The sequence below is a fragment of the Stegostoma tigrinum genome, chromosome 9, assembly GCF_030684315.1.
Source record: "Stegostoma tigrinum isolate sSteTig4 chromosome 9, sSteTig4.hap1, whole genome shotgun sequence".
Lineage (NCBI taxonomy): Eukaryota > Metazoa > Chordata > Chondrichthyes > Orectolobiformes > Stegostomatidae > Stegostoma > Stegostoma tigrinum.
Window position 1 is genome coordinate 16,862,808 of NC_081362.1, and position 27,703 is coordinate 16,890,510.

Sequence of the window (27,703 nt, forward strand, 5' to 3'; positions counted from 1 at the left end):
TGAAGGAGTCCATATTAATGCCTTAAATTCGCTGCAATTAAAAGAAGCATGGGACGGACAAAAAAAACTTGCCACTGGGACTGATGCCGGGTCAATGCAAGGAAGAAACGGGGTGATGGATGGAGAGAGAGAGGAATGAAATGTGATTTTTGTTTTAATCGATGCGCGGTGCGTTAAACAACATGAACAGTAGAAGCCTCAATCTAAAATATTTCGGTAACTGCCTAGCCCTATTCGTTTTCCTCCTCCCCCCGCCTTGCTTCAAATGTAATCGCCTCACTACCATATTTGGACAGCGTGCTACCAAAATGACCTTGGGTTGTTGCTGCAGACCTTTCGGGGAGGGGTGGGATTCTATTGCAGACACAGAATAAAATATATTATGTATAAAGGAGCGAAACTCAAGACCAAGTTAACTTTTTATTGGAGTAAACAATAGAAAGTTTTTGACCAGAAGTTGGGCGGGGGGGGGAGAAAATCGGTCGCATGCATTTAAACGCGAGGGGTGGATTGCAGCACAAGCCGGTGCATCGTTCTTTGTTTTAAAAACACGGGGCATTCCGGTGCACAGTTATATTTAATTAAAAGTGGGGTCAGAAAGTAGGGTGGGGGGGAATTGCATTTAATGCAATGCAACGGTGGAAGCCAATGTTTTTGCAATTTTTTTTAAAAAAAATAAAATTAAAAAAGATCATTCTTCGCTTTTACTCGGTTACCGGGGACGAAGGGGGAGAGCTGTCAGTTTCTTTTTTTAAAAAAAATAACAGAGACACGATAGGAGCTGCACCGGCTGCAAAAAGTGGAAAGCGGGCGAATGGTGAAAACGCGCCCGAGAGAGGGAGCGAAGGCGCGGGCTCCATCCAGTAAAGCGGCGGCGCCCAACCCCCCCCCCCGCCCCCCCGGGCCGTTCGGCCGGCGCCCGCCTGCTATCCTGGTCCTGTCGCCCTCGCGCCGCCTCAGCGCCCCGGGAGCTCTCAGCCCACTCCGGTCATGTGATGGCGAACGTAACGGAACGTGCAGCAACCGTTTGGCAGTTTGGTTCGAGGGGAGGGGGAAGGCGGCGGCGCGGCGCGGAGCTTCGGTCGGTCTCTCTCTCTCTCTCTGGGCTGCGCAACAGCGAAGAAAACCCGAGCGGGGGAGGGGAAGACAGAGGAACGGAGCTTGTGGTGGGGAGGGGGGGGAGGAAAAAAAACGAAAACCGGAGTCGTCTTTTTCATACGTGTACACACACAAACCGTCAGCCCCCAACCCCCACTTTCCTCCTCCACCCGACACCGGAGCTGGAGCAAGCAGGTCGGTAAACCGGGAGAGTTGGTGGGGGGATGGGAATGTGAGGAGGGAGGGAGGGAGGAGTAGGAGGGGGTGGTGGCTGGAGGGAAGGGGTGGTGCCCGGGCTCGGCGCCTCCTCGCACGGCCGGCGTGCTGCTCCGCTACAGGCCTCACCATTCGGGAGGTTAAACGGTGCGCACGACCGAGAGGAGAAAAAAGAGAGGGTTTTGTTGTGGGGGTAGTCGGTGGAATGTAATTTTTATTTGGTTTAAAATTTGGTGATCTCGGTGTCTGTCAGTCTTCCTGTCTGTCTTTGTCCCTCCCTCCTATCCTCCCTTTTTGCCCGCCGTGCCCTCCCTTTCCCCAGTGCGGAAGTGGCGGCCTTTCTCGTGTGTGTGTGTGTGTGTGTGTGTGTGTGAGGGAGAGAGAGGTGCGCTCCTCATCCGGTCACACGAGGAGAGAAGCCAAAGTGCCACCGCAGACAGCGGGCCCGGGAATCCAGGCGAACCCCTCCAATGTCGAGGGGAGCACAGTGCCCCCCCCCTCCCCCGCCAGGCACCCGGCTGCGATGCGGAGAGTAAATCAGGCGTCTGCCCTTTCGCTTCCCCCACCTTTTGCCCTCACTGCCGTCTTGCCCTTGTCCTCTCACCCTCACCCCCCATTCACCCTGATCGTCTTTCTGTCTTCTCACCCCCCCGACCCCGGTCATCTTTCTCCCCCCCACCCCACCCCACCCCACCCCACCTTCGCCATGGTCGTCTTCTCTCCCCCCCCCCCTTTGCCCTGGTGGTCGTCGTCTCCCACCCCTTCACCTTTGCCGCTGCCGTCGTCGTCGTCAGCTTCCCCACCCCCCCCCTTGTCCTTGCCGTCGTGGTCTTCCCCACCCCCCCCCCTCACCATTGCCGTCGTGGTCTTCCCCACCCCCCCCCCTCACCATTGCCGTCGTGGTCTTCTCTCCCCCCCCACCCTTCGCCCTTGCCGTCGTCGTCAGCTTCCCCCACCCTTCGCCCTTGCCGTCGTCGTCAGCTTTCCCCCCCCCCTTCGCCCTTGCCCTCGTGGTCTTGTCTCCCCACCCTTCGCCCTTGCCGTCGTGGTCTCTCCCCCCCCTTCGCCCTTACCGTCGTCGTCCTCTAGCCCCCCTTCGCCCTTGCCGCCGTCCTCTAGCCCCCCTTCGCCCTTGCCGTTGTCGTCAGCTTCCCCCACCCTTCGCCCTTGCCGTCAACGTCAGCTGCCCCCCCCCCCCTTCGCCCTTGCCGTCGTGGTCTCCCCCCGCCCTTGCCGTTGTGGTCTTCTCCCCACACATTCGCCCTTGCCGTCGTCGTCAGCTTCCCAAACCCTTCGCCCTTGCCGTCGTGGTCTTACCCCCTTCGCCCTTGCCGTCGTCGCCGTCGTCTAGCCCCCCTTGCCGTCGTCGTCGTCTAGCCCCCCTTCGCCCTTGCCGTCGTGGTCGTCTAGCCCCCCTTCGCCCTTGCCGTCGTGGTCGTCTAGCCCCCCTTCGCCCTTGCCGTCGTGGTCGTCTAGCCCCCCTTCGCCCTTGCCGTCGTGGTCGTCTAGCCCCCCTTCGCCCTTGCCGTCGTGGTCGTCTAGCCCCCCTTCGTCCTTGCCGTCGTCGTCAGCTACCCAAACCCTTCGCCCTTGCCGTCGTGGTCGTCTAGCCCCCCTTCGCGCTTGCCGTCGTGGTCGTCTAGCCCCCCTTCGCGCTTGCCGTCGTGGTCGTCTAGCCCCCCTTCGCGCTTGCCGTCGTGGTCGTCTAGCCCCCCTTCGCGCTTGCCGTCGTGGTCGTCTAGCCCCCCTTCGCGCTTGCCGTCGTGGTCGTCTAGCCCCCCTTCGCGCTTGCCGTCGTGGTCGTCTAGCCCCCCTTCGCGCTTGCCGTCGTGGTCGTCTAGCCCCCCTTCGCGCTTGCCGTCGTGGTCGTCTAGCCCCCCTTCGCGCTTGCCGTCGTGGTCGTCTAGCCCCCCTTCGCGCTTGCCGTCGTGGTCGTCTAGCCCCCCTTCGCGCTTGCCGTCGTGGTCGTCTAGCCCCCCTTCGCCCTTGCCGTCGTGGTCGTCTAGCCCCCCTTCGCCCTTGCCGTCGTCGTCAGCTACCCAAACCCTTCGCCCTTGCCGTCGTGGTCGTCTAGCCCCCCTTCGCGCTTGCCGTCGTGGTCGTCTAGCCCCCCTTCGCCCTTGCCGTCGTGGTCGTCTAGCCCCCCTTCGCCCTTGCCGTCGTGGTCGTCTAGCCCCCCTTCGCCCTTGCCGTCGTGGTCGTCTAGCCCCCCTTCGCCCTTGCCGTCGTGGTCGTCTAGCCCCCCTTCGCCCTTGCCGTCGTGGTCGTCTAGCCCCCCTTCGCCCTTGCCGTCGTGGTCGTCTAGCCCCCCTTCGCCCTTGCCGTCGTGGTCGTCTAGCCCCCCTTCGCCCTTGCCGTCGTGGTCGTCTAGCCCCCCTTCGCCCTTGCCGTCGTGGTCGTCTAGCCCCCCTTCGCCCTTGCCGTCGTGGTCGTCTAGCCCCCCTTCGCCCTTGCCGTCGTGGTCGTCTAGCCCCCCTTCGCCCTTGCCGTCGTGGTCGTCTAGCCCCCCTTCGCCCTTGCCGTCGTGGTCGTCTAGCCCCCCTTCGCCCTTGCCGTCGTGGTCGTCTAGCCCCCCTTCGCCCTTGCCGTCGTGGTCGTCTAGCCCCCCTTCGCCCTTGCCGTCGTGGTCGTCTAGCCCCCCTTCGCCCTTGCCGTCGTGGTCGTCTAGCCCCCCTTCGCCCTTGCCGTCGTGGTCGTCTAGCCCCCCTTCGCCCTTGCCGTCGTGGTCGTCTAGCCCCCCTTCGCCCTTGCCGTCGTGGTCGTCTAGCCCCCCTTCGCCCTTGCCGTCGTGGTCGTCTAGCCCCCCTTCGCCCTTGCCGTCGTGGTCGTCTACCCAAACCCTTCGCCCTTGCCGTCGTGGTCGTCTAGCCCCCCTTCGCCCCTGCCGTCGTGGTCGTCTAGCCCCCCTTCGCCCCTGCCGTCGTGGTCGTCTAGCCCCCCTTCGCCCCTGCCGTCGTGGTCGTCTAGCCCCCCTTCGCCCCTGCCGTCGTGGTCGTCTAGCCCCCCTTCGCCCCTGCCGTCGTGGTCGTCTAGCCCCCCTTCGCCCCTGCCGTCGTGGTCGTCTAGCCCCCCTTCGCCCCTGCCGTCGTGGTCGTCTAGCCCCCCTTCGCCCCTGCCGTCGTGGTCGTCTAGCCCCCCTTCGCCCCTGCCGTCGTGGTCGTCTAGCCCCCCTTCGCCCCTGCCGTCGTGGTCGTCTAGCCCCCCTTCGCCCCTGCCGTCGTGGTCGTCTAGCCCCCCTTCGCCCTTGCCGTCGTGGTCGTCTAGCCCCCCTTCGCCCTTGCCGTCGTGGTCGTCTAGCCCCCCTTCGCCCTTGCCGTCGTGGTCGTCTAGCCCCCCTTCGCCCTTGCCGTTGTCGTCAGCTACCCAAACCCTTCGCCCTTGCCGTCGTGGTCGTCTAGCCCCCCTTCGCGCTTGCCGTCGTGGTCGTCTAGCCCCCCTTCGCGCTTGCCGTCGTGGTCGTCTAGCCCCCCTTCGCGCTTGCCGTCGTGGTCGTCTAGCCCCCCTTCGCGCTTGCCGTCGTGGTCGTCTAGCCCCCCTTCGCCCTTGCCGTCGTGGTCGTCTAGCCCCCCTTCGCCCTTGCCGTCGTGGTCGTCTAGCCCCCCCTTCGCCCTTGCCGTCGTCGTCAGCTACCCAAACCCTTCGCCCTTGCCGTCGTGGTCGTCTAGCCCCCCTTCGCGCTTGCCGTCGTGGTCGTCTAGCCCCCCTTCGCCCTTGCCGTCGTGGTCGTCTAGCCCCCCTTCGCCCTTGCCGTCGTGGTCGTCTAGCCCCCCTTCGCCCTTGCCGTCGTGGTCGTCTAGCCCCCCTTCGCCCTTGCCGTCGTGGTCGTCTAGCCCCCCTTCGCCCTTGCCGTCGTGGTCGTCTAGCCCCCCTTCGCCCTTGCCGTCGTGGTCGTCTAGCCCCCCTTCGCCCTTGCCGTCGTGGTCGTCTAGCCCCCCTTCGCGCTTGCCGTCGTGGTCGTCTAGCCCCCCTTCGCCCTTGCCGTCGTGGTCGTCTAGCCCCCCCTTCGCCCTTGCCGTCGTCGTCAGCTACCCAAACCCTTCGCCCTTGCCGTCGTGGTCGTCTAGCCCCCCTTCGCGCTTGCCGTCGTGGTCGTCTAGCCCCCCTTCGCCCCTGCCGTCGTGGTCGTCTAGCCCCCCTTCGCCCTTGCCGTCGTGGTCGTCTAGCCCCCCTTCGCCCTTGCCGTCGTGGTCGTCTAGCCCCCCTTCGCCCTTGCCGTCGCCTAGCCCCCCCCCCCCCTTGCCCTTGCCGGCGTCGTCGTCTAGCCCCGCCCTTGTCGGCGTCGTCTCCCCCCCCCCCTTCACCCTTGTCATCGTTGTTATGTCCCCCCCTCTACCCCGGCCCTTGCCGTCGTCATCGTCTCCCCCCCCCCCCCCAACCTTGGCCCTTGCCGTTGTTTTCTTCCCTCTCCTCCAACTTTCACTCTTGTCCCCCCTGCCGTCTTGTCTTCTGCTTCTCCCCCTTCCCTCACCACAGCATTCTCTCATAAAATACTTGCAAATGCTGAAATGAGAGAAGAAAGATAATGTTCAGATAAAATGAGAACTGCAAATTTTGTTGAGGGACTGAATGGAAAGACGGTGGAGAAAGATATGATCACTGTGAGCACTCTTGATGCACGATCAGCAAGTTTTTGAGAAAAGCCTTCTGTTGATTTTCAATTTGTCTGTGTATTGGAGGAGAGTATATGTTAAGATTGAGGAGCCAAGTGAGAATAGGTAGGAAAACCTTTTCCCCTTGTTTGAAAAATCAGTTACTATAGGAATAACTTTCTGTTCCTTATCTTAAATCTGAGAGGACATATGAGGCAAAATCTTTTCACCCAGAGGATGGTGGGAATCTGGAGGTTACTGCCTACAAGGGTGGTAGAGACCCAAACCATCAAACATTTAGGAACTATCATAATGGAATGCTAGAGCCAAATGGCTGATTTCTGCTGTGTATTATGGTCATGCAAGGCTTTGGGCCAAATGCTGGAAAATGGAATTAGAATAATTAGGTGGTTTTTTGACCAGTGTGGACGTGACAGGCCAAAGGGTGTTTTCTTTTCCTGTATTGTAGATGCTTATGACTATGATTACTGACTTCCTTTAACTCTTGCTGTACCCAGTTGCTGGAATTTGGTATCATTAACTTGACAAGCAAAGGTCTGAAATAACACCCGAGTGCTGATGTGACAATTGAATTTAAGTACAAACGTAGCCTGTGGATAGTTCCATATAGTACAGAGTTCTCATTCAGGTGTACATTGATCTACCGTTGGACAATAATGTGCTGTTTGGTACTTTGTTTCACCAATGCCATATGATAAATATAGCATTACCGTTTACCTATTTCACTCTTGAGTACCAATGTCAGCATGATTCTTCTTCAAATCAATGAATACTAGTTTAAAGGAAAGCTTAGCGCAATGGTTAAAGTGTATTCTGAGGGAGCATCATGCCTTGTGTCTCTACTTTTATCATATTTAAGTTGCCGTTTTGTTGCTCTTGCCTCCAAGCTAACTGATCAGTGTTTGGCAACCCTGATTAAGTTTGCCACAAGTTCATTTCTGGAGAGAAAGTTCACATCCAGTGTTCCCAGTTTTCATTGAAAATTACAATACTCTCCTATAAATATGGTATAAATTCTATGAGGTATTGACTGAGTTATCATAAGTATAAGGAGGTTAGGCACCTTTTATAAATAATCAGCCAGCATTGCCATTTTTTTGAAAAACGTAGATGTAGTCAAAGGCCTTAAAATGCCAATAAATGTTCTGAATATCTATGGCAGAAAAATAGACTTTGAATTATTTGTCTAATGTGTAAACCATGTATTTTTTTGGAATGGTGATATAGTACTATCTACATTTAAAGACGCAAATTTATATAGTGCTTTTCACGACAATGGACATCTCAAAATATTCAAAAATATTTTGAAGAGTAGTCACTGTTTTAATATCAGAAATATGGCAGTTGGTCTGCACACAGCAAGCTCCCACGAATGGAAAAGTGATTGCGGCCAGATAATTTTTTTTGTATGATTGTTGACTGAAGGATACATATTGACCTGAGACCAGAGAAAACTTCCCTGGCTGTTCTTCAAAATAGTGTCATCTGTTTTTTAACCACCTGAGCGGGCACCCAGGGTCTCCATTTAATGTCTCATCTGAAAGACCAAGCCTCTAATTGTGCAGCACTCTCAGTACTGCACTGGAACGTCAACTTTAATTATTGTGCTTTAAGTCGAAGAGTACAACTTGAACCCGAAAAATTTGTTGCTTCTTATGATACATTGTTAATTTTAATTGTTTATTTACCGTCTATTAACAGAGTTAATTTGGAATTCTCTTTTTTGAAAGCCAATTGATGCTAGAGCAGTTGTTAAATTTATCTAACTTGAACTAAAATTTTGTTAAGCAAAGATATTAAGGGATTTGAACTAAAGGCATGTCTTTGAAGTTAGACCACAGATCTGCCATGGCCTCATTGAATGGTTTCCTGTTCCTACATTGAACTGGGTCTAGTTTTGATCATTTTTAGGTGACCCATTACATTTTCACATTTCACTAAAACTGATACTTTATACACACTTTTATACTGTTATCAATGAAGTTGATCTATAGAATAGGCCTTAAAAACTTCCAGCAGAATCCTAACTCTATCCAGATATCAAGGATGTCAGACCTATCATTTTGTAGCATGACCTCAATCTCAGCCAACCAAGTTACTGGAAGAATTGACATGAGGTCTTAATCTTTCTGTTTGAATTCAGCATGCATACATCCCTTCTTTATTCAGTTATGTTTTTTAACTGAGATTGTTGTATTTTTGAAAGAATTAATAACATGCATATCACAGGAACATATTTCAGTAAATAGCACCAAATACGCTGCTGGAGTATTAATTTAAAACCTGTTCAAGCCGTCCTGCAATTAAAACAAGTTGAATATTTCAAGGGATAATGGGAACTGCAGATGCTGGAGATTCCAAGATAATAAAATGTGAGGCTGGATGAACACAGCAGGCCAAGCAGCATCTCAGGAGCACAAAAGCTGACGTTTCGGGCCTAGACCCTTCATCAGAGAGGGGGATGGGGGGAGGGAACTGGAATAAATAGGGAGAGAGGGGGAGGCGGACCGAAGATGGAGAGTAAAGAAGATGGGTGTAGAGAGTGTAGGTGGGGAGGTAGGGAGGGGATAGGTCAGTCCAGGGAAGACGGACAGGTCAAGGAGGTGGGATGAGGTTAGTAGGTAGTGGGGGGTGCGGCTAGGGGTGGGAGGAAGGGATGGGTGAGAGGAAGAACCGGTTAGGGAGGCAGAGACAGGTTGGACTGGTTTTGGGATGCAGTGGGTGGGGGGGAAGAGCTGGGCTGGTTGTGTGGTGCAGTGGGGGGAGGGGGTTCAACTTATACTTGACGACCATGCTGCCATTTTAAGTACAACAGCAGGGGGCAGTTGTGTGTGTCATCAACATGGTACACTAGGCACTGTTGACAACATATGTTTGGAGCCTGTTTCAACCAGCAGTTTCACTCTGCGGTAGGGGCAACAAAAGACAGAAATGGTAGATGTGTTGGCAGTATTTATATTTTTATTGAAAATATGTAATAAGTGCATGAGCCTTCATTTATAGTTCAGCTTCACTTTTCGTAAGAGTATTCGACAATGATTTATTTTTGTGATAGAAATTATATTTTCAAGGGCATGATCTCATTTGTTATGATGTCAAGACTGAAATTCTGTTTTTTTCATCTGTGGAATCTATGATTGAAATAATGCCGGGCACGGTGCAAGTATTATATCTTGAATAAAAAGGGCCCTACATGAAATGAGTTTGTGTTGAGAATCAGTGGGTTCTAAGCAGAAGACTGCCCAGTATTCAGAAAAAGGATCCCAAAAGGAAGGTTGGTTTTGGGAATTAAAAAAAAACGTTTTCTGGGTGCTAGGCTCGTCTACAACACTGGCATCTATCTAATTATGTGTGAAATTAACTAATGTGTCTTGTACACACACATCTGAGCTGGCTAATTGCCACTCCATCAGTCCACTTTCAGTCATCAGCAAATTGGTGGAAGGAGTTATTGAAAGCCTCTTCAATGACACTTTCAAAAGATTAACCAGCACGTTGATGCTCAATTTGCATTCTGCCAGGGTCACTTAGCTCCTGACTTCATTACAGTCTTGATCTAAACGTGGACAAAATACCTCGTCTCCAGGTGAGAGTGGCTGCTTTTGATATAAAGGCAGCATTCAACAGAATATGTCATCATGGAGGCCTAGCAGAACTGCAGCTGGTGGTAATCAAAGCAAAAGTTCTCTGCTTGTTGAAGTCATATCCAGCACAAAGGAAGGCATTTGCTGTTGGAGGTCAATTATGTAAGGCACAGGACATCTCTGCAGGAGTTCTTCAGGGTGGTTTCCTTGGTCCAGCCGTCTTCAGTTGCTTCAAAACTGATTTTTCCCTTCAGTACTTTGTAATTGGGAATGTTTGCTGATTGCATCATTTTTATCTTCTCATTCTGAAGCATTCCACATACATCTGCAGCGATACCTGAACAAAATCCAGGTTTTATCTGATAAGTGGTTAGTAACATTGTCTGGTACTTATGTAGTATGAATGACCATCACTGACAGGAGAATGTGGCCATTGCCCCTTGAATTTTATTGGTATTGCCCATGCTAATTCCACACAATCAACATTCTGGGGTTTGCCATTAACTGGAAACTGAACTGGAGCCTTTTAAATACTGTGGCTACAAGAAATGACCAGAGGCTTGAGCATCCAAAGTGAGTAACTCCCTTCCTGTTTCCTCAGTGCCTGATCACGTACAGGGCACAATTCGGGGACAGTGTTTATCTAATTTCTTGCTGCATGGGCCTCCAAGGCCTGTGCACAGCAGCGACTTCTGGAACTTGAAGTCAACGTCACATTTGACATGCTGACACTGTTCCTTGTCTGTGGAACGTCACAACGGCTGTGCGTAGCTTAGAGTGAATGCTGGTTAGGAGCATGACGAAATACCCGTTGGACAGAGCAGCTGCTTGATTGACAGCCTTACCAGCACCCTCCAAACTTGAAACCTGCACTACCTAGAAGAACAGATTCATAAGAACATCACCCACAATTTCCTCTTCAGGTCATAGACTATCCTGATTTAGAACCATAACACTGTTTCTCCATTCACCTGGTTAACATTCTGGAACTGCCTTCCTAACAGCGCTGTGGGTGTACCTACAAACCAAGATTGTGGGGGTCTAAAAAGGCAACTCACCACCACCACCACCACCTGTGTCCACTACGGGCGGACAATAAATATTGGCCTGGCCAGTGACGCCTTCATCCTGTGACTGAACTAAAAATAGTTTTTTTAAAGAGAATTCTACTGATGTATTGGTATTTGAATTTGATGTTAGATACTCGGATGCTTTGTTTCCTCACTGTTGATAAAGTAATGGAGTACAGAAATCACCTTAAAAATTTCATTCAAGACATCTACTTATTTTTGTGCTAATTTACTCTCATAACCAAATTCCTGTCAACTTTTTAATAATTTGCTGCTGGTTCCTTAACAATTTCAATTCTCTGTCCTACCACTAGTTTTTACTACTTTGTATGACTTAGATTCTGATTGGATACTGTCTTTAACTACCTTGTTAACCAAAAGTGGTTAATTCTTCTCATTGAATCATTCTTTTTGACCAGAATAAATTCTTCCTGACTCTTACAAAATATCATCTGAATAAATACCTTCTGCTTATCTTATGACATTCCCCTTAGTCTAGTTTTACAATTTGTTTTAGATGGTCTTTTTTTGCATATCTCTGTAATTGCCCTTATTTAAATACAGACTCTGGGTGTGAGACCTGAGTTGCTGTACATCAAACAGATTTAAATTTTACCATGTTGTGATTGCTCCCAGCAGATTATTAATCCTACCTCATTATGCGTCTAAAGTAATCTGCCCCCATATAAGTTGTCCATTTTACTGCTCTAACAAACAATCCTTGATGCAATATGCCAAACAGTCTTCCATGTTATCCTTTCCCATCTAATTTGTGAAGATAAAAACCTGCCATGAAAATTGTCATGACTTTCCTATATGTCTCCATTATTTCCTGATTTTTTACTTTGTCCTATGGTGAGGCAACTCTTCGGGCATTTGAAGACAAGCCACACCTGTGACTTTGTTCCTTTGCTATCCCTTATTTCCCTTCAACTTACTTTGCACCACAAACTGTAGCACATATATCTCTACTCACCACCATGCTGATACCTTCATTAGCAGTGCTACCCCACTTTATTTTTGGCTACCATTTTGGGACATTGAAAACCTTTGAATAATGAAAACCCAGCCTTGGTCACCCTGTAGCCATGTCTCTGACTAGCCAAGTTCATTTATTTCTATTTGTGCCATCAATTCATCAGTCTTGTTAAAAATGCTGCACATGTTCTGCTACAGTCTTTCACTTGTGTTTCCTGCCCCTTCTTGTCATACTCTTTCTTTTTCCTGTAGTGAATTGGAATCCATTTCTCCTACACCAGTCTTTAAGATACATATTTTCCCTGAAATTTTATTTACCTTATACCAATTTGCATGTGACTCGGACATTAATTCTAAAATTATTACGTTGTGGTTTTACTTTTTAGTTTAAATTGCTCTGCTGGTAATCCCTCAGCAGAATCTCTTTCCTACTTATGCTGTTGGTATCTGCATGGACCATAACAACTGGAAATTTTTCCCACACCAAGTTCCTCTCTAGCCCAGTGAGAGATTGTGTAGGGAACCACACCTTTGGGATTCTGCAGCATTGACAGAGGACACTGTCCATTTCCCCTCTCCTGCCCCCGCCACCCCCAACATACACACAGGGCTTTGAATGGTGCTTTGGACAGTTTTCTCATCCTTCCTACAGTCTGTGTCCTTGTTCACATCACAGGCACAAACCTTGTACCAGTCGGAGAATTGGATAAGCTTACTGGCTGAGATTCCTCCAAAGCTAAAGCAAAATTCTGGATCTCAGTATCTGCCAATCCAATATATAGAAATGTTACTTAGAGTTAGCAGTGCAGGTTTGCCTAGGATCTTGTGTGAAGAATGGCCATTTGAGTAATGTTCTGGTAGTCTTGTTTCCATTCTAGACCATGAATCATTTACTTTAAGCAAAGAGAGAAAGAAAATGAAGGAGGCTGTAAAGTGGGTCATTTTGGAGGTGTCGTTAGGAATATAGGCATAGTCAACCAAACATAATATGAGAACATAGGTCATACATATTTCCTGTGGGGAAGAATTGAAACATGGGACGTAATCTTGCATTTAGAAGTAATTTGTTTGAGTGAAACCAGAAAGCAGGTTTTCAGACAATTGTTGATAGGGGTAAATTGCTCACCTTCAAAAGGCTGAAGAGGCCCAGGTTGACTGGTTCACACTTGTAAAGTCTCTTACATCTTGGTTATAACCCTCTCTGATGAAGGGTCTAGGCCCGAAACATCAGCTTTTGTGCTCCTGAGATGCTCATTGGCCTGCTGTATTCATCCAGCTCTACACTTTGTTAACAGCAATGAATGTGCTGGCTTTCTTCAGGCTTAAGTGATTTTAATTGCAGAGAAAAGAGACAGCTCCTGCTTAGAGATCAGATAGCTTCTAACTAAATGTTCACACCCTCGGGCTGTTCAGATACCTGGGACCCAGTAACATCGACGTTAGCAGGCAAAAGGCTTTTGTCAAGAGTATGTGGAATGGCCACTAGTTGTCAATCAGCTATGTATTGCAGGCTGAATCTCCCTTTGTACAGATGCTGGCTCCAGTTTATGTGTAGTCATCTTTTCTGCCCCATTCTTGTTTTTTTTTAAACAGTACTTTTCCCATTTCGTTCCTAAGTCAAATAGCTGAAAAATAAAAAGATACAGTCTTTACACTTTGACAGACTAATGAGTTTGTTATATTGTGCAATACAAGTAGAGGAAATGTTATCTGATGTGACTGCAGTTCAATATTTAGGTTCTTTACTCAGAGTGGCCGGGGCGTGGAATGTATTGCCGAAGAGGGTAGTGGAGTCGGCCTCATTGGGGCATTTAAGCAGCTATTAGATAGGCATATGAGTGGTAGTATAAGGTAGGGTTGTAAGTTAGATAGACCTTGGGTTTAGGGTAAAAGTTTGGCACAACGTTGTGGTCCGAAGGGCCTGTACTTTTCTGTGTTCTAATATAGGAGTGGATGTTAAAATTGTGGTTTTGTCTTTTTGGGTGTAAATTGCTTAGTTTAGACTTTGATGTTTGAATCCATTTTTTTTGTAGTGTTGGGATTAAACCCTGAATAGATTATTTAAAACTGAGTTTATTTAATCGGGTGTATTGTAGTGTCAGAAAGAAACATAATTTGTATTTTCAATATAATTGTTGAAGTTGTAAGTGACTTAAACCTACGGTGATGTTAGATAAAAGAATTCTGGTGAGGGTATTGTATGAGTAATGTTTTTGACACTGTGCCAAGCTTTATTGTAGTATTGAAGGGGCAGCATTTAGCACATTTTTTTTGGAGATGCAGTCTTGGATTGGACATTAGAATGAGCCGCACCCCGCTCCAAATTGAAGAAAGCGGGAGAATTATCCTCAATGCCTTGACTAATATTTATCCTATAATCAACATCATAAAGGCCAGGGTTATCTGTTGTTATCACATCGTTATCTGTGAGAGTCTCCTGAGTCGACATTGGTCATTGTGTTTCCCGTATTACAATAGTGACTACTCTGAAGTAAATTCCTTCAGCTCACTGAAGTGCTTTGAGAACTCTGACCTTCCTTTCTGGACTGCAAGAATTATCAACGTGTGCATTGTATTTTATGGCTGAAGGACTGTACACTGTTGCCTCGATGGGTCTGCGAAGTCTTCAAAACTTTTGTAATACACATCCTCATAACATACCACCAAAAAAATTCTTTGTCATACCAAACCTATAGACCTATAACTCTAATCTCTGAGCTTCATTGCCCCCAAGTGGTTGATTTGTTGTTTATCACAAATTATCACTTAATTGTATATTGAACTTTCAGGGTGCTGGAATTTTGACAGATGCTAAGAAAGGGGGTGGCCTGATACAGCAATCATGTGGAACAAAAAATTATTTGATTTTGAATTTTTAAAAATAAAAATGATACCAAAAGAACTTGGACAAAAACAAACACAAAATTACTGGAGAGGCTCAGCAGGTCTGGCGGCATCTGTGAAGGGAAAAACAGAGTTAACATTTCAGGTCCAGTGAAGTAATGGTCCAGGTCACGTTCTGAGGAAGGGTCACTGGATACCAAATGTTAATTCTATTTTTTCCTTCACAGATTCTGCCAGTCCTGCTGAGCATCTCCAGCAATTTGCTTTAGTTTTTTTCCTGATTTACAGCATCGGCAATGCTTTTGGTTTTTATTTAGAAATTAAACTTGAAACCTGTAAGCACCATAAACCAATAAATTAACATCTAAAAATTTTGGTTTTTCTTAATTTCTAAGACTACTGAACATATAGAAATGCATGAACTAACCAGACCATTCAGTATAGATTTATGGGCTTGACTGATTTCTATTTGGGTTTTATTTTGTTACTGAGAATGGTTCTAATAGATAAAAGAAACATGCCCAGTGTATGCGTGGATTTTCAGCTACTGTTTGAAGAACCACATATGAGGGAATTGACATGCAGCATATTAAAGGAAGTAATCTATCAGGGTTAAGGAATCCCTAAAGACAGCAAGCAACAAGGTGACCTGAATATATGCTTTTTGTGTGATGCTACAGCCTTAAGATCTATGCAGGTTCCTATTAAATTCTGTTTATGGAAGTGACTTCGTCATAAACATGAAGACATAGGAAACTTTGGAAGGATGGTGTGTGAAAATGGACAGATCAGCAGCCTCGGCAGTACATATTTTTCTGCAGTGAGAAGTGTGAAGTTAAATATTTTGGGGATAATGAAGTCAAGGTGTTGATTGAAATAACAAACTGAGAACTTGAGGTGTAAATACAAATGTTTTGAAATGTATAGAGTGAAGACTGAAAGATTTCAAGTTTCTTTTCAATATATAGAAGCAGGGAAGTGACATTGAATTTATACTGGATTAGTTTAAAGTATTATGTGCAGGTCTGGCCACCCAAAAAGGGAAACACAATAGAACCATAAAGATTAGTGAACTTTCACTAGAATAACACACTAGGAATGAGGGATTACTTGTACGGATGAAAGGTTTGAAAAATTAGGTTGTTTTGAAAGGGAAAAGCGTAATTTTGGTTGGGTAGAATGGAAAATGGATATATAGCACAACTTTTAAAGATTAAGAGGCTAATTTGCACTGATTGAGCTGTTGTTTTGCTTTTTGATAATTGATAGTAAAGTACAAAGGAAAATCCTTTGTCCCACAGGTCGCTGCTGAATCGTTGAATGTTTTGTTGCAAGCCAAATGGGAAAGATCCAAACATTGGAATTAGCTTAGTTGGTAGAAGTTGAAGGGCTAACATTGGCAAGAACTGAATGGGCTGTTGCATCAATAGATGGATTGGGAAGAAAGAGAAGACGAAACGTGTTGCACAATTGTTAGTAGCACAAAGTGGGTAAGCTTTGTTCTGCAAAATTCTGCCTGTTGTCTCCATGCTAACTGTATGCTTAGCAATATAATTACTTCTTCAAAAACAGTATCAGCACTTGATAGCAGTTCCATCTGAAGATGAAGTTGTATAACAATAACTTGTAACTGTTTTGTGTCCAAATCAGTGTTCAAGAAATTTCATTAACGTATTTTAGAAAAGAAAATGGGAGAAAGTATACTAAATAATAAATCATCTAAAAGGAGTAGATGATCACAGAGTTGGTTAGGAGCTCAGATACTAAATTCTTTACAGGTGAGAAATCTTTACAAATCCTAGGATAAACCTTTTATACCAGTTTTGCGCACTTTGGGAAAGATAACAAAACAGAAAAAGAAGTACCAGAAACTTAAGTTGAAGAGGATATTTTATAGAAAATTGAAAGGAAGGAGTACAGATGCTGTGAAACACTCCAGTCATTGAGCTTCTGTAATGAGAGAAGGCAGGCGATGATTGTGGCATTTTTCAGATCTTATTTCAAGATAAGTTTGGAATATTTGTTTTAAGCATGATTAAAAGGAATTTTAAGTAGAAATTCCCAGAGTAATGGGTTTTGATAAATTTGGGGTGGAGAGAATCTTTCCATTGGTTAAGTCAATAATTAAAGAACATAGCATCAGAGTAGAACATTGAGCAGCACCCTCGCCTCCCAACCCCCAGCCTGCTCTTCCATTTATATTAGATCTTGATTTACTTGTATCTTAACTCATCTAACTTGGTTTTGTATCCTCTTCGCCTAACATAAATCTATTGCCTTCAGTTTCGAAATACTCAGTTGGCCTAGTCTACATAATATACAAGACTGGGTGTAACCAAACCATGTGTGAGCATTTTAATGGTGGAGCACAAGGCTGGACAAATATTGTTGAAATGATGGAAGTGAGCTGTTGATGATCAGATGTAAAGGTTTAAAACTCTGCTTGGGTCAAAAGTGGCATTAAAATTGAGAATAATCTGTTTCAGCCCGAGAGTTGAGAGAAATGTAGATGATGGCAAGTGAGTAGAGTTTGTGGTGCAGTCTGATTGTGATATTTGGAGAAAATCAGGACTCTCCAAGAATTAATGAGTTGAGAACATATTTGCCCGAGTTAGAGTGAAAAGGGATGGCAGAGCTTTGAAGTTTCATTGTATGAATGAAAGCTAGCTGATGCTGATAATATTGTCAAGGATGTGGGGGATGCTGAAGATTCCCTTTTGTGGAGGGAAGCAAAGCCATTTCTTGGTGATTTGGCTTTATTTGCAAACCAGAATAAAATAGTACATGGGTAATGCAGAACAGGAAGATTTTAAAGGAGGATACTATTAATTTCTTGATTTTTGTTTTTTCCCCTGAAACAATTCTGCAAGTTTTTGTAAGTGGGAAAAACACATTAAGTTGTAGATGGCATGTAAGTTGCGAAGAGGGAATGTGAGGAGGATGGCACTAAAAAAGATTTTTAAAATGCTCAAGGTAAGGACCTATGGATTACAGTCTCAACAAATGAGAAGCGGTGGGGTGATTAAGCAAGCGAAGATCCTGAAGTGGAGGCATTCTAGATGATTGGTCACAGGATGAAAATTGTAGCGCAGAGACAAATGGAACACTAAAGTCACATACTCCATAACTAGGTAGGCAACTGAAGATGCTGTTACCAGCTGCTGCAGAATATAGACAGAAGTCAGTAATGGACGGCATATTTCTGGTTCATGTTGAGCCCAGAAAAATTTGGACTCATTCAGAATTTTATCAGGCATTCAGATAGAGATGTTACTAGCATGTTTGCAACATCCTATGATGCCCATGTCCCATGAGAGAATAAACAAAAGTTCTGGTTATCCCTAACAAATTTCTGCACAGACTCAGTGTGACTCTAGTTTAGCTGTTCCTTGATGGGAATACCCAAGCTGTAGCCTCTGTAGTAATGTGAATATGTCTCCCAAAAATACTTAGTTTTACTTTGTTTCCTGCCTTCAAGACTTTTCTAAATGCCCTTATTCTACTGTTCTTCTAATTTTCCACTAACAGTGCTCTCTTGTTTGATATCCACTTCTTGGTGTAAAGCAGTTGAAGATGTTACTCATGCTCAGTGAAATGTGGTAGATTAACTTGGGGAATGGTAATTCTTCAGAGCAATACTTGGAACAGTTCAATTAAATGTAGTAAACTGCCTGTTCTGTGCCCTAACAACATCTGTAGCTCCACTGCTTGTATCAGATGCTGACACTGCATGGTAGTTTGCGTTGATGTTGTGAAATTGTGGTCCGTTTTGCCAGGCGCTGCATTTGAGAGTTGCCAGTTTCATATTGAACCGTCAGCCTGCAGACTTCCATTCACCTAATCCGGAGCTGCGTTTGATCGCAAGTCCCAGTATGAAAGACTGGTGCCTGAAGACTGTGCATGAAATTGATGTAAATACAAATTGTTTTGCTTGTTAAGAATTATGCCTGTTAACATTCAACTTCATGCAAAATTTCTCATTTAAAGTAACTGGAGAACATCAGCATGGTGGATGCAGTGAAGAAGCTAGAATCTTGGGTGTAGTGATTTTGACCAACCTTTTAGATATGGTATTTGTCTAGGGTAGGTGGCAGTTGAACCCAGATCTTCTGGCAAGCAGTAGGGACATTAACACTGCTCCATAAGTCCCTACAGATCTTGGGTGTGCAGCCAATTTTAATGCAAAGGACCTAGGAAGCAAACATGATAAACGTAGGCAAAGTACTGATCCTGTCCAATTATCCAATTGGTCTCACTCTCTTGCTGTTTCCCTAGATCCTAAAAAAATTCTCCCCTTCAAATATTTAGTCAGTTTCCTTTTTAAAAGTTTTTGAAAGAACCTGTTTCCACTGTCTTTTTAGTCAGAGAATTCCAGATCATTACAACTTGCTGCTTAAAATATTCTTCCTTCATGTTGACTCTTTAGTCAATTATTTTAAATTTGTTTATGGTTATTCCAAATTCACTTTTCCGTATTCACTTCACTAAAACCTTTGCATTTTAACACCACTTTCAAATCTCCCCATGACATTAAGAAGAACCCTTACTACTTTAATCTTTCTGCATTGAAGAAGACCCACATCCTTGAAGCATTTTAGTAATTCTTCTCTGGATTCCTGCAAATCTTTTTGACCTTTTTCTAAAAGATTTTGTTTATTCATTCATGGGATGTGTATGTCCCTAGCTGGAATTGCATTTACTGTGTGTCCCTAGTTACCCTTGAAGGAACTGGTGAGTTGCCTTCTTGACCTGCTACAGTCAATTTGGTGTAGGTAGACCCACAATGCCATTAGGGAGGGAGTTCCAGGATTTTGACCTAGCAATTCTGAATGAATAATGATACACTTCCTAGTCAGAATGGTGCGATGGTTGGAGGGGAACTTGCAATTAGTAGTGTTCCTATTTATCTGCTGAGCTGGTCCTTCTAGCTGCTAGTGTTATGGGTTTGGAGGGTGCTTCTTAAGGAGCCTTGGTGAATTTATATAGGATATCTTAGGGAATGTTGCTAATGCTGGACTTTGATAATGGGGGAAATGAATATTTGTGGATGTAATGTCAATGAAGGGGCTGTTTTGTCCTGAATCGTGTCAAACTTTTTGAGTCTTGTTGGAGTTTCACTTATCCAGGCATTTGAGAGTTTTTGATGTGCTCCAGGCTTATGTCTTGTAAATGGGAGTTGGGTTGCTCGCTGCAGGATTCCGTTTACTGTGTTTCCTATTGATTCAAGTTTTGATAGAACTCCTTAATTTCAAAATGCTGCACCAAAAATATTCATCGGAGTACAAGGTAGGAGATGCAAGTGAAAATCATCACCTCCAAGTTCCTCTCCAACCGTACACCATCCTTACTTGGAACGATATTGCAGTTCCTTCACAGTCACGGAATCAAAATCCTGGAACGCCCTCCCTAACAACACTGTAAATATCCTAACACCTCAAGGACTGCAGCATTTCAAGAAGACAGCTCACTGAGAGTGACTCAATACAATGTGAAGCTGGAGGAACATAGCAGGAAAGTTGATGTTTTGGGTTTGGACCCTTTACGAAGCAGGAACCTGACCTGAAACATTGACTTTCTTGCTCCTCTGATGCTGCCTGACCTGTATTCCTCCAGCTCCATATTATATAGACAGCTCACCTTAAGGACAGTTGGGAATGGGCAATAAATGTTGGCCTAGCCAGTGACATCCACATCCCATGAACAAATAATTTTAAAAATCCCCACCTTCAATGATGGCAGAGCCCAGCCGCAAAAGATGAAGAGCTTGCAAATATCTTTAGCTGTATAGATCTTGTTCTCAGGATCCCATCATCACAGAATGTAGCCTTAAGCTAGCTCAGTGCACCCCACATAATACCAATGAAATGAATACAGCAAAGGCCACCAGCCCATACAATACTTTTGCTCCAGCAGTGGCACCACCTAATAAAATGGAACATTGTCCAGGTATGTCTGTTAAAAAGCAGGGCGTATCCAATCCAGCCTAACAGTCATCCTCAAAGTGATGGATAGGATCATCAAAAATACTTTCGAATTGTGCATAACTATCTACTCATTGATGCTGACCCCCCAGGCCTCATTATAGCTTTGTTTCAAACACAACGAGTTGAATTCCAGAGATGAGGTGATAGTGGCTACCCTTTACATCATGACAGCATTTCACCAATTGTGGCATCAAAGATGTAGTAAAATTAATTAAGTGCTGGGAGCGGGAGAGATGGCAGGGAAGGTAACACTTCACTGAATTGATTTGTAACCCAACAAGACGTTCAAGAGGCCAATCATCTCGGCCTCAGCATTACTGCAAGTGTTCCTTGGTTGTCTCCTAGGCCCAACCATCTTATCTGTTACGTTAGTGACTTTCCATTCATCATAGGATCAGAAATAGGGTGTTTGCTAATTTGAGAATGTTCAGTTCTATTTGTAACTCCTCAGATAAAGAAGCAGTCCACACCTTAATGTAGCAAGACCTACCAGAAGCTTACCTGAACAACCTGCTGTTGTTACAAGAGCAGATCAAAATCTGGGCATTCTGCAACAATTAATGATCTCATGATGATTCAATCCCCTACTACCATTCATAATGCATAAGTTGGGATTGTGATCAAGTAGTCTTCACTTGACTGAATAAGTACTTCAAATAACAGCCAAAACTTTACACCTCCAGCATGCACCAGCCCACATGACTAGCATCCTTTCTACTGCCTTATACAATCAGTAATTCTACCTCTGGCACGTCATGGCTGGAGTGTATACTATCTAAAAGGTGCATTGCAGCTACTCACCAATGTTTCTGTGACTGTCGTCCAAACCTGTAGCCTGTGCCATGCTCTAAATACACTGTGGTAGTAGGCATATTCACTGGAAAATCCCAAAAATACGTAGGAAAATACAGACAAAAATCTCAGCAGTTATTTGTCTATTGCTGAAGTACAATATGCGCAGTCCATGGCAACAACTAAATTGAAAAGAGTTACAAGTGGTGGCAGTCTTTACTACAGTATCAAACATGACAAACCGTCACAAGATGTACATGAATTATGTATGGAAGTTGTGGAGAGGTAGGGTTCATTCCTGGTCATTTTAGCAGATACTAGCAGCAGACAATTCGCTAACTCATTAGCATTGATGTACTGGTCAATTCCTGTGCTAAACGACGGCCAGTGGATTTGCTGAACTGATCAAAGTGCTCAACTATGAAGGAGCTTAGAGTTTGATATTTTTTTCGAATTCTTATGGAGATTCATTCACTGTCAGCCATTCACCCTACAGTTTGTAATTTATTGTATACAGACCTGAGTTTTAATTGCCACAGATAATTATTAATGATAAAATCTTTTTCTTTCTCTGTCTTTCGGTTGAGATACTAAACAAAGATCCTGTATGCATTCTCAGGTGGGTATAAAAGAAGAACAGCGCAAGAGTTATTGTGTTCTGATTAATATTTCTGGTTCAACCAATACTGCTAGAATAGATGATCTTGCATTATCATATTGCCGTTTGTGGGGTTTGCACATCTTCTAACTTAACACATCCAACAGTGATTACATTTAAAGTATCCATTCACTGGGTGAAATTGTCGTGGGCGAATAACATTCTCGCCCAGTCAATGTCTTGTCTTGTCAAGCAAGTAAGTTGTCTGGTATGCAATCATACTGAATTTTTCTTCATCATCCTTTGAAAAAATGATGGAACAGACTTTTGTGTGAAGTACTTGAACTGTTAGATGGAATTGGAAGGATAAGTAATATTCCAACAAGGAGTATTTTTCCTCTTTTTAAAACTCTTTGTATGTTGCCTTGGACATCTTTGCTAAGAGCACTATAAATGGAAGTTGTTCAATTCATTGTATACATGTGTAAAATGAGTTAAATGCTTTTTTTAAAAAAAAGCTTATTGAATATAATATCTAGACATTTTATAAGAAAATGGAAAAAAAAATTAAAATATTCGAATAGTTTCGATATATTGTAGCATAATATAAAGTACTCCTAAAATGAGTGCAAATGCATTGTAGCTTTGGATCATCGAGTCAGTTAGCACATGTTTTGTATTTAACCTAGTTCCTTTCTTGTACTTTCTAGGGTCTAAATATGGAATTGGCTAATCATGGTCTAATCCTGCTGCAACAACTCAATGCCCAGCGAGAATTTGGTTTCTTATGTGACTGCACAGTGGCTATTGGTGATGTCTATTTCAAGGCACACAAGGCAGTGCTTGCCTCTTTCTCCAATTACTTCAAAATGCTATTCATCCATCAAACCAGGTAATGCTTGACTCAGTTGTAAAATTTAAATCAAAAGTATATTGCATTTGTTCTGATTTGCACACTTTCATTTTCCCTTTTTTAAAATCATCTTATCCCAATGGATTAAATCAAAACAAAAAAGTTGTAAAATGTGAAAAGCCAGATTCAGTTTGACATTGATGCCACTTACTTGTCAGCTAAGTGACTGCTAACCACTCATCTGCAGGGTGAAGGCTACTTTGTGCCCACAGAGCACTTTTCCTAAGTGGCTGAACTGCCCCTCTTCAGTTGTGCTTTTCTGTAACTAAGTTCTGTAAGTGATTTTTATTCATTTGACTTTGTTCTGTTTAATGCTTCTGCTCGCCTGAAAATATTTTAAAATGTATTTTCGCAGTGACTGTGTCCGTCTGAAACCAACTGATATTCAGCCAGATATCTTTAGCTACCTCCTGCATTTAATGTACACTGGGAAAATGGCTCCCCAGATCATTGATCCTGTCCGTCTCGAGCAGGGAATTAAGTTCCTACATGCATACCCACTGGTACAGGAAGCCAGCTTAGCCAGCCACGGAGCAGTTCCTCGTCCTGATCAGGTTTTCGCCTGGACATCATCACTGTATGGCATCCAGATTGCAGATAATCAAACCACGTCTCAGAGTAGGTTATCAGCTGCAGAAAAGTCTTGTCGAGAGCCCAGGTCACATGTTCATCCTTCTCGGATGGAGCAAGAACGAGGTTCAGAAGCCAACCAGCAGCATCCCCAGGGTGCACAGATTCTTCAGCCTTCTCAACATATTGGGCAGACATCTGCAGCAACTTCAGGGACACAACAAGGATTGACTTCTGCGACTGGCCCCCCAGCAGCTGAAGAACGATGTGAAAATATCCCTGTATTAGACGGGCAGCCAGGAATACATGCAATAGCTCATGTTAAACCCAGTATTATGAAAAGGAACAGTGGCTTTCCCAAGTTTTATGTCTGTCATCTTTGTGGCAGAAGGTTCACTCTACGAAGCAGCCTACGTGAGCATCTGCAGCTCCACACAGGAATGTCACTTCCAGTTGCCAACCCAGCAGGAATGAATATGCTAGGACAATTGGTAGAACCTGGAAAACCTACAAAAGATTCTGAGGAAATACCTGAAGCAGAAGTAATTAGTGATGGTGAACTACAGCAGAAAAATGATTCACCAATGGCAGATGGCCAACTGCAAGCTGAAACACCACCCCCATCAGACATTGCAGACATTGACAACATAGAGCTAGGGGATCAAGATAGAGAAGTGAAAAGACGAAAATATGAATGCTCCATCTGCGGACGTAAATTCATCCAGAAAAGTCACTGGCGAGAGCATATGTATATTCACACAGGCAAACCGTACAAGTGTAGTACCTGTGATAAAACATTTTGTAGAGCCAACCAGGCTGCCAGGCATGTGTGCCTTAACCAGAATTCTGATACTTATATGATGGTGGATAATAAGCAAGCAATGCTTACTGAAGGTTCCTCTGAAGAAACAAGTCAGTCACTAATGGATCCAGTGTACTTGGCAACAAGCCAATCAAACCAGTCCTATAAGTGCAATCTGTGTGATAAAAGCTTCTCGACTGCTAGTGAAGCTGTTCGGCATTCATGTCAGAACCAAAATTCTGATACCTTTGTTTTGATGGAAGGCCAACCAGCAGTTCAAGGGGAAGGCTCTTCAGAAGCTTGTGAAGTGACAGAAGTGAGCCAGTCATTGTCAGAAACAGTGCATAACATGGAAGATGGTCAGGCTGTTTTAGTAGAATGAAAACTGTGTTCATTTACACACTTTTCAATGTGTTTCTTATGTACAATTTAAAACTGAGTTCTTAAATATGAGAATGTTAAAAGTTTATTTTCTAAATTAGATCTAAGCTTTCTTCTCTGGTAAAAGCATGTCATTCATTATCCAAGGATCTTGTTACTTTTAAAATGAAAATTCAGGTGGCATCATTGTATCAGTCAGTGTTTGCACTAGAATTCAGACTAGCCCCTGTCAATCATGAGCTGCTTCAGGACCAGGTTAGTATATTAAAAAAAAAATCAATGTGCATTGTTCTTTACTTGTGCTGGCGTTGCCTAATGAGTACATCCTTTGCAAAATGGATTGATTAGGAAATTAAATCACGCTATTCCAAATGCATAGAAGTTATCACATGATATTTATATGCCTCACCAGACTACTTTTTGCTTAGTGGCCCTGAACCAACGACAGTCTCAAAGAAATGAATAAATTCATGTTGTGTTCTGTGGATGTGTACTCAAACTAAAAGTTTCCCGATTTGAGTGAAACGTTGGTGACTGACAGTTTCAAGGAGTCACAGTGCAGCAGTTGACATTTTGTGATTAAGTTTAAAAACTCCTGTTTTCTCAAAAGGGATGCAAGAGGTGTTGATAAATGTTGTTATGCTTCGCTAATTATCAACTAATCACTGAGTATATCCCAACTGTTGGTAGTGTATTGCTGCAAATAATGAATCATAAACAATAAACAGAACATGGCATTGCTGATCCAATAATGAATCCGGTGTATGGGTATACCCTGGGTGAAGTTGGCATATGACTAATTTGTTGAATAACAATTCCATCAATGTTATTGGCAAAGAAAGATGGACGAACCTGGGAGGGTGAAAGTATTGCAGTAACTCCTATGTCAACTAGAATGCCCTTCTAATGAGTGAATCATATATATGAAAAGTATTTCATAGTTAGAACTTGCTTGATATAGTATTAAATACAAATTGCTCACATTTGGAAATTTTGTTTCTTAGATTTTCGAGACCTGTTTTCCAGTGTGATAGAACAAAGTAGTGCTCTGGTGCTCCATGTTCTTCCCTACTCACTTGTATAATCTTGTTTTTAAAATGTTCAGTGTAAATCTGAATATAACTTTTACCTCACTTATTTGCAATTTGCTCCTTGACATGTCTGTAATTTGCTTTGAAGAGTAGGAATTGGGGTGGGGGTTGACTATCAGAGTACATCTATGCATGCTGACTTCAAAGTACAGTAGTAGTATTTGTAACTTTAACTTGTTTTACAGAAATAGTAATTGCATTATTTATTCTGTGTGGTATGTCTTTTATACATTTTAGAGTTTTTAATAAATACTGGGAAAAAAATTCAAAATTGAAGAATAGGATCCCTTAACGAAAAACATGTATCCTTTTATCATTTACAGATTAACCAAATCGAAAATTTGTAATCTGTTTTAAAACAAAATTGCAGTAACATTGCTGTCTGAAGGGGGGCAAGGGAGGTCTCTGCTGCAAAAATAAACTGTCACATTTGACGTCTTCAGATTATTTACTAAGTGTTCACATGTACCAAAAATGTCAGCACTTGTCCTGTATTATTCGTGTTGAAATTTACTTTTTCCCCACGAAGTTGCATTTGCAACATTGAACTAGACTGGAGCAAAAGTGACAATTTTTTTTAATGTCCTGTTACATTGATAAATGAATTTTAAGAAATATGCTTGCAATTTTTTTTACAGTTAGACAATTTTAATTTGCTGATTAGCATGTATTCTAATACAATTCCGTACTGTACTAGTTGGATTAGTTAGTACCAATAGTGTTGAGTGCTGTTGTCATAAACATGCACTAAAACCAGTCTTTGAAGTACACATGAATAAACATGATTCTCAAATGAAATGACCAATTTTAATGAAAGGGTACAATAGAGTGGTACATTGGGAGCTGTTACTTATAAATGCTAGTGTTACAAGAAACATTGAACCCCAACATGTTTTGTTTTACTGTTTATTATTTGTAGTTTTATATCAATATAGTTATTTAACCACTTGTTGCTCAGTAAATCCCGAGATATGCAAAAGTATTACTTTCAGAATTCTAAAACACATTCATGAAATTTCAAGAAATAATGTATGTAAATTGCTCTGTTACAAGTTTCATATAGACTTAGAATCAATATTTGAAATAAAGTTCAACTGCCTTAAAATACTTAAAAGCATAACCATGATACTCAGTGTCAAATCTATTATTTGCATTTTCAAATAAAGTGTAGTTTTTTTAAAATCAGTATTTTGTAAAGTTTGTTTCAAAAAGAGAATATAATGTAGTTTAGTCTTGTAAAACACGTCCCACGAGGAAATTACATTCCTTTGTTATAATGAAGAATAAATAATACACTGTAATATTCTTGACCAAATCAAATGGAAGTTGACCAGTTTAATTGGAGAAATAAAGGTTTCTTTTGGCCCACTTTCAATTTTTTTAAGATGTTCTAATTGTGTTTTTTGAATATGTTGATAGCAGAGTCAAACTTTACTTGAATTTCAAATTGCAGGAGTTTGAAGCATTGTTTTCTGTGATGTCATCTGCAGTTGCGCTCCTTACCAACATTGTCAGAATTTGAAATGCATTGTACAGTGTTGCCTTTTTTGTGTAATTTTTAATTTGCTGCTTGAAAGCTAACCAGTTCACTGTATAGGTGGAAGCCTTATTTGACAAAGCATACATGCAAATTCCTTATCCTTGCTGTATACAGTAATAGACTACAGCTAAGTTGGAAAAGAGTTGTGTATGTCTTGTTGATTAAGCCACAGCTCTAAATTTTAGCCTTATGTTTTCAATGACTTGCCATTGTGTTTAGTCCTAAATACACAAACTGAATACACATCGCACCTGTATTTGTCTTTATTCCATGCCACAACTTTACTGTTAAAGTAAAAAATTTTGTTAGTCAATATCTGTATAATGTGTGATACAACGCTGCCAATACCAAAGACTTGAATAAAACGAGCTTGGTAGGAACTGGAAATATTGTTGTAGTGTCTTGCTCAAATCTTTCTGCAGTTTGTAATCCATTTGTGGTAAGTACAATTTCTTACCTAATTCCACCTTCCCCACAAGTGAATAATGGTTGGAATGGTATTTCAGGATCTTAAGACAATTGCACATGAGATTCATCATGATTCATTCATCTGGAGAAATGCTATCCCTGCCCCATTAAACTGGACATCACATTCAAGGTGCACTTTGAGAGCAATATGAAGTTTCATTTAA

The 27,703-nt window shown here is 43.8% G+C and overlaps 1 protein-coding gene across 4 annotated transcripts; it reads left to right on the top strand.

Annotated features, from left to right (window-relative positions):
* The first annotated feature begins 893 nt into the window (after positions 1-893).
* Positions 894-27,458, top strand: LOC125455165 (zinc finger and BTB domain-containing protein 2-like). 4 transcript variants are annotated; one of them, XM_048536847.2, is made up of 3 exons: positions 894-1,293; positions 22,485-22,666; positions 23,043-27,458. In XM_048536847.2, exons 2-3 carry the CDS (start codon positions 22,494-22,496, stop codon positions 24,439-24,441), a joined length of 1,572 nt encoding a protein of 523 aa, XP_048392804.1. In that variant the 5' UTR covers positions 894-1,293; positions 22,485-22,493; the 3' UTR covers positions 24,442-27,458. The 4 variants fall into 4 exon arrangements, with proteins under 4 accessions (XP_048392804.1, XP_059504360.1, XP_059504359.1 ...); XM_059648377.1 differs by lacking the exon at positions 894-1,293 and adding an exon at positions 1,459-1,521; XM_059648376.1 differs by lacking the exon at positions 894-1,293 and adding an exon at positions 5,775-6,029.
* The last annotated feature ends 245 nt before the right edge of the window (positions 27,459-27,703 follow it).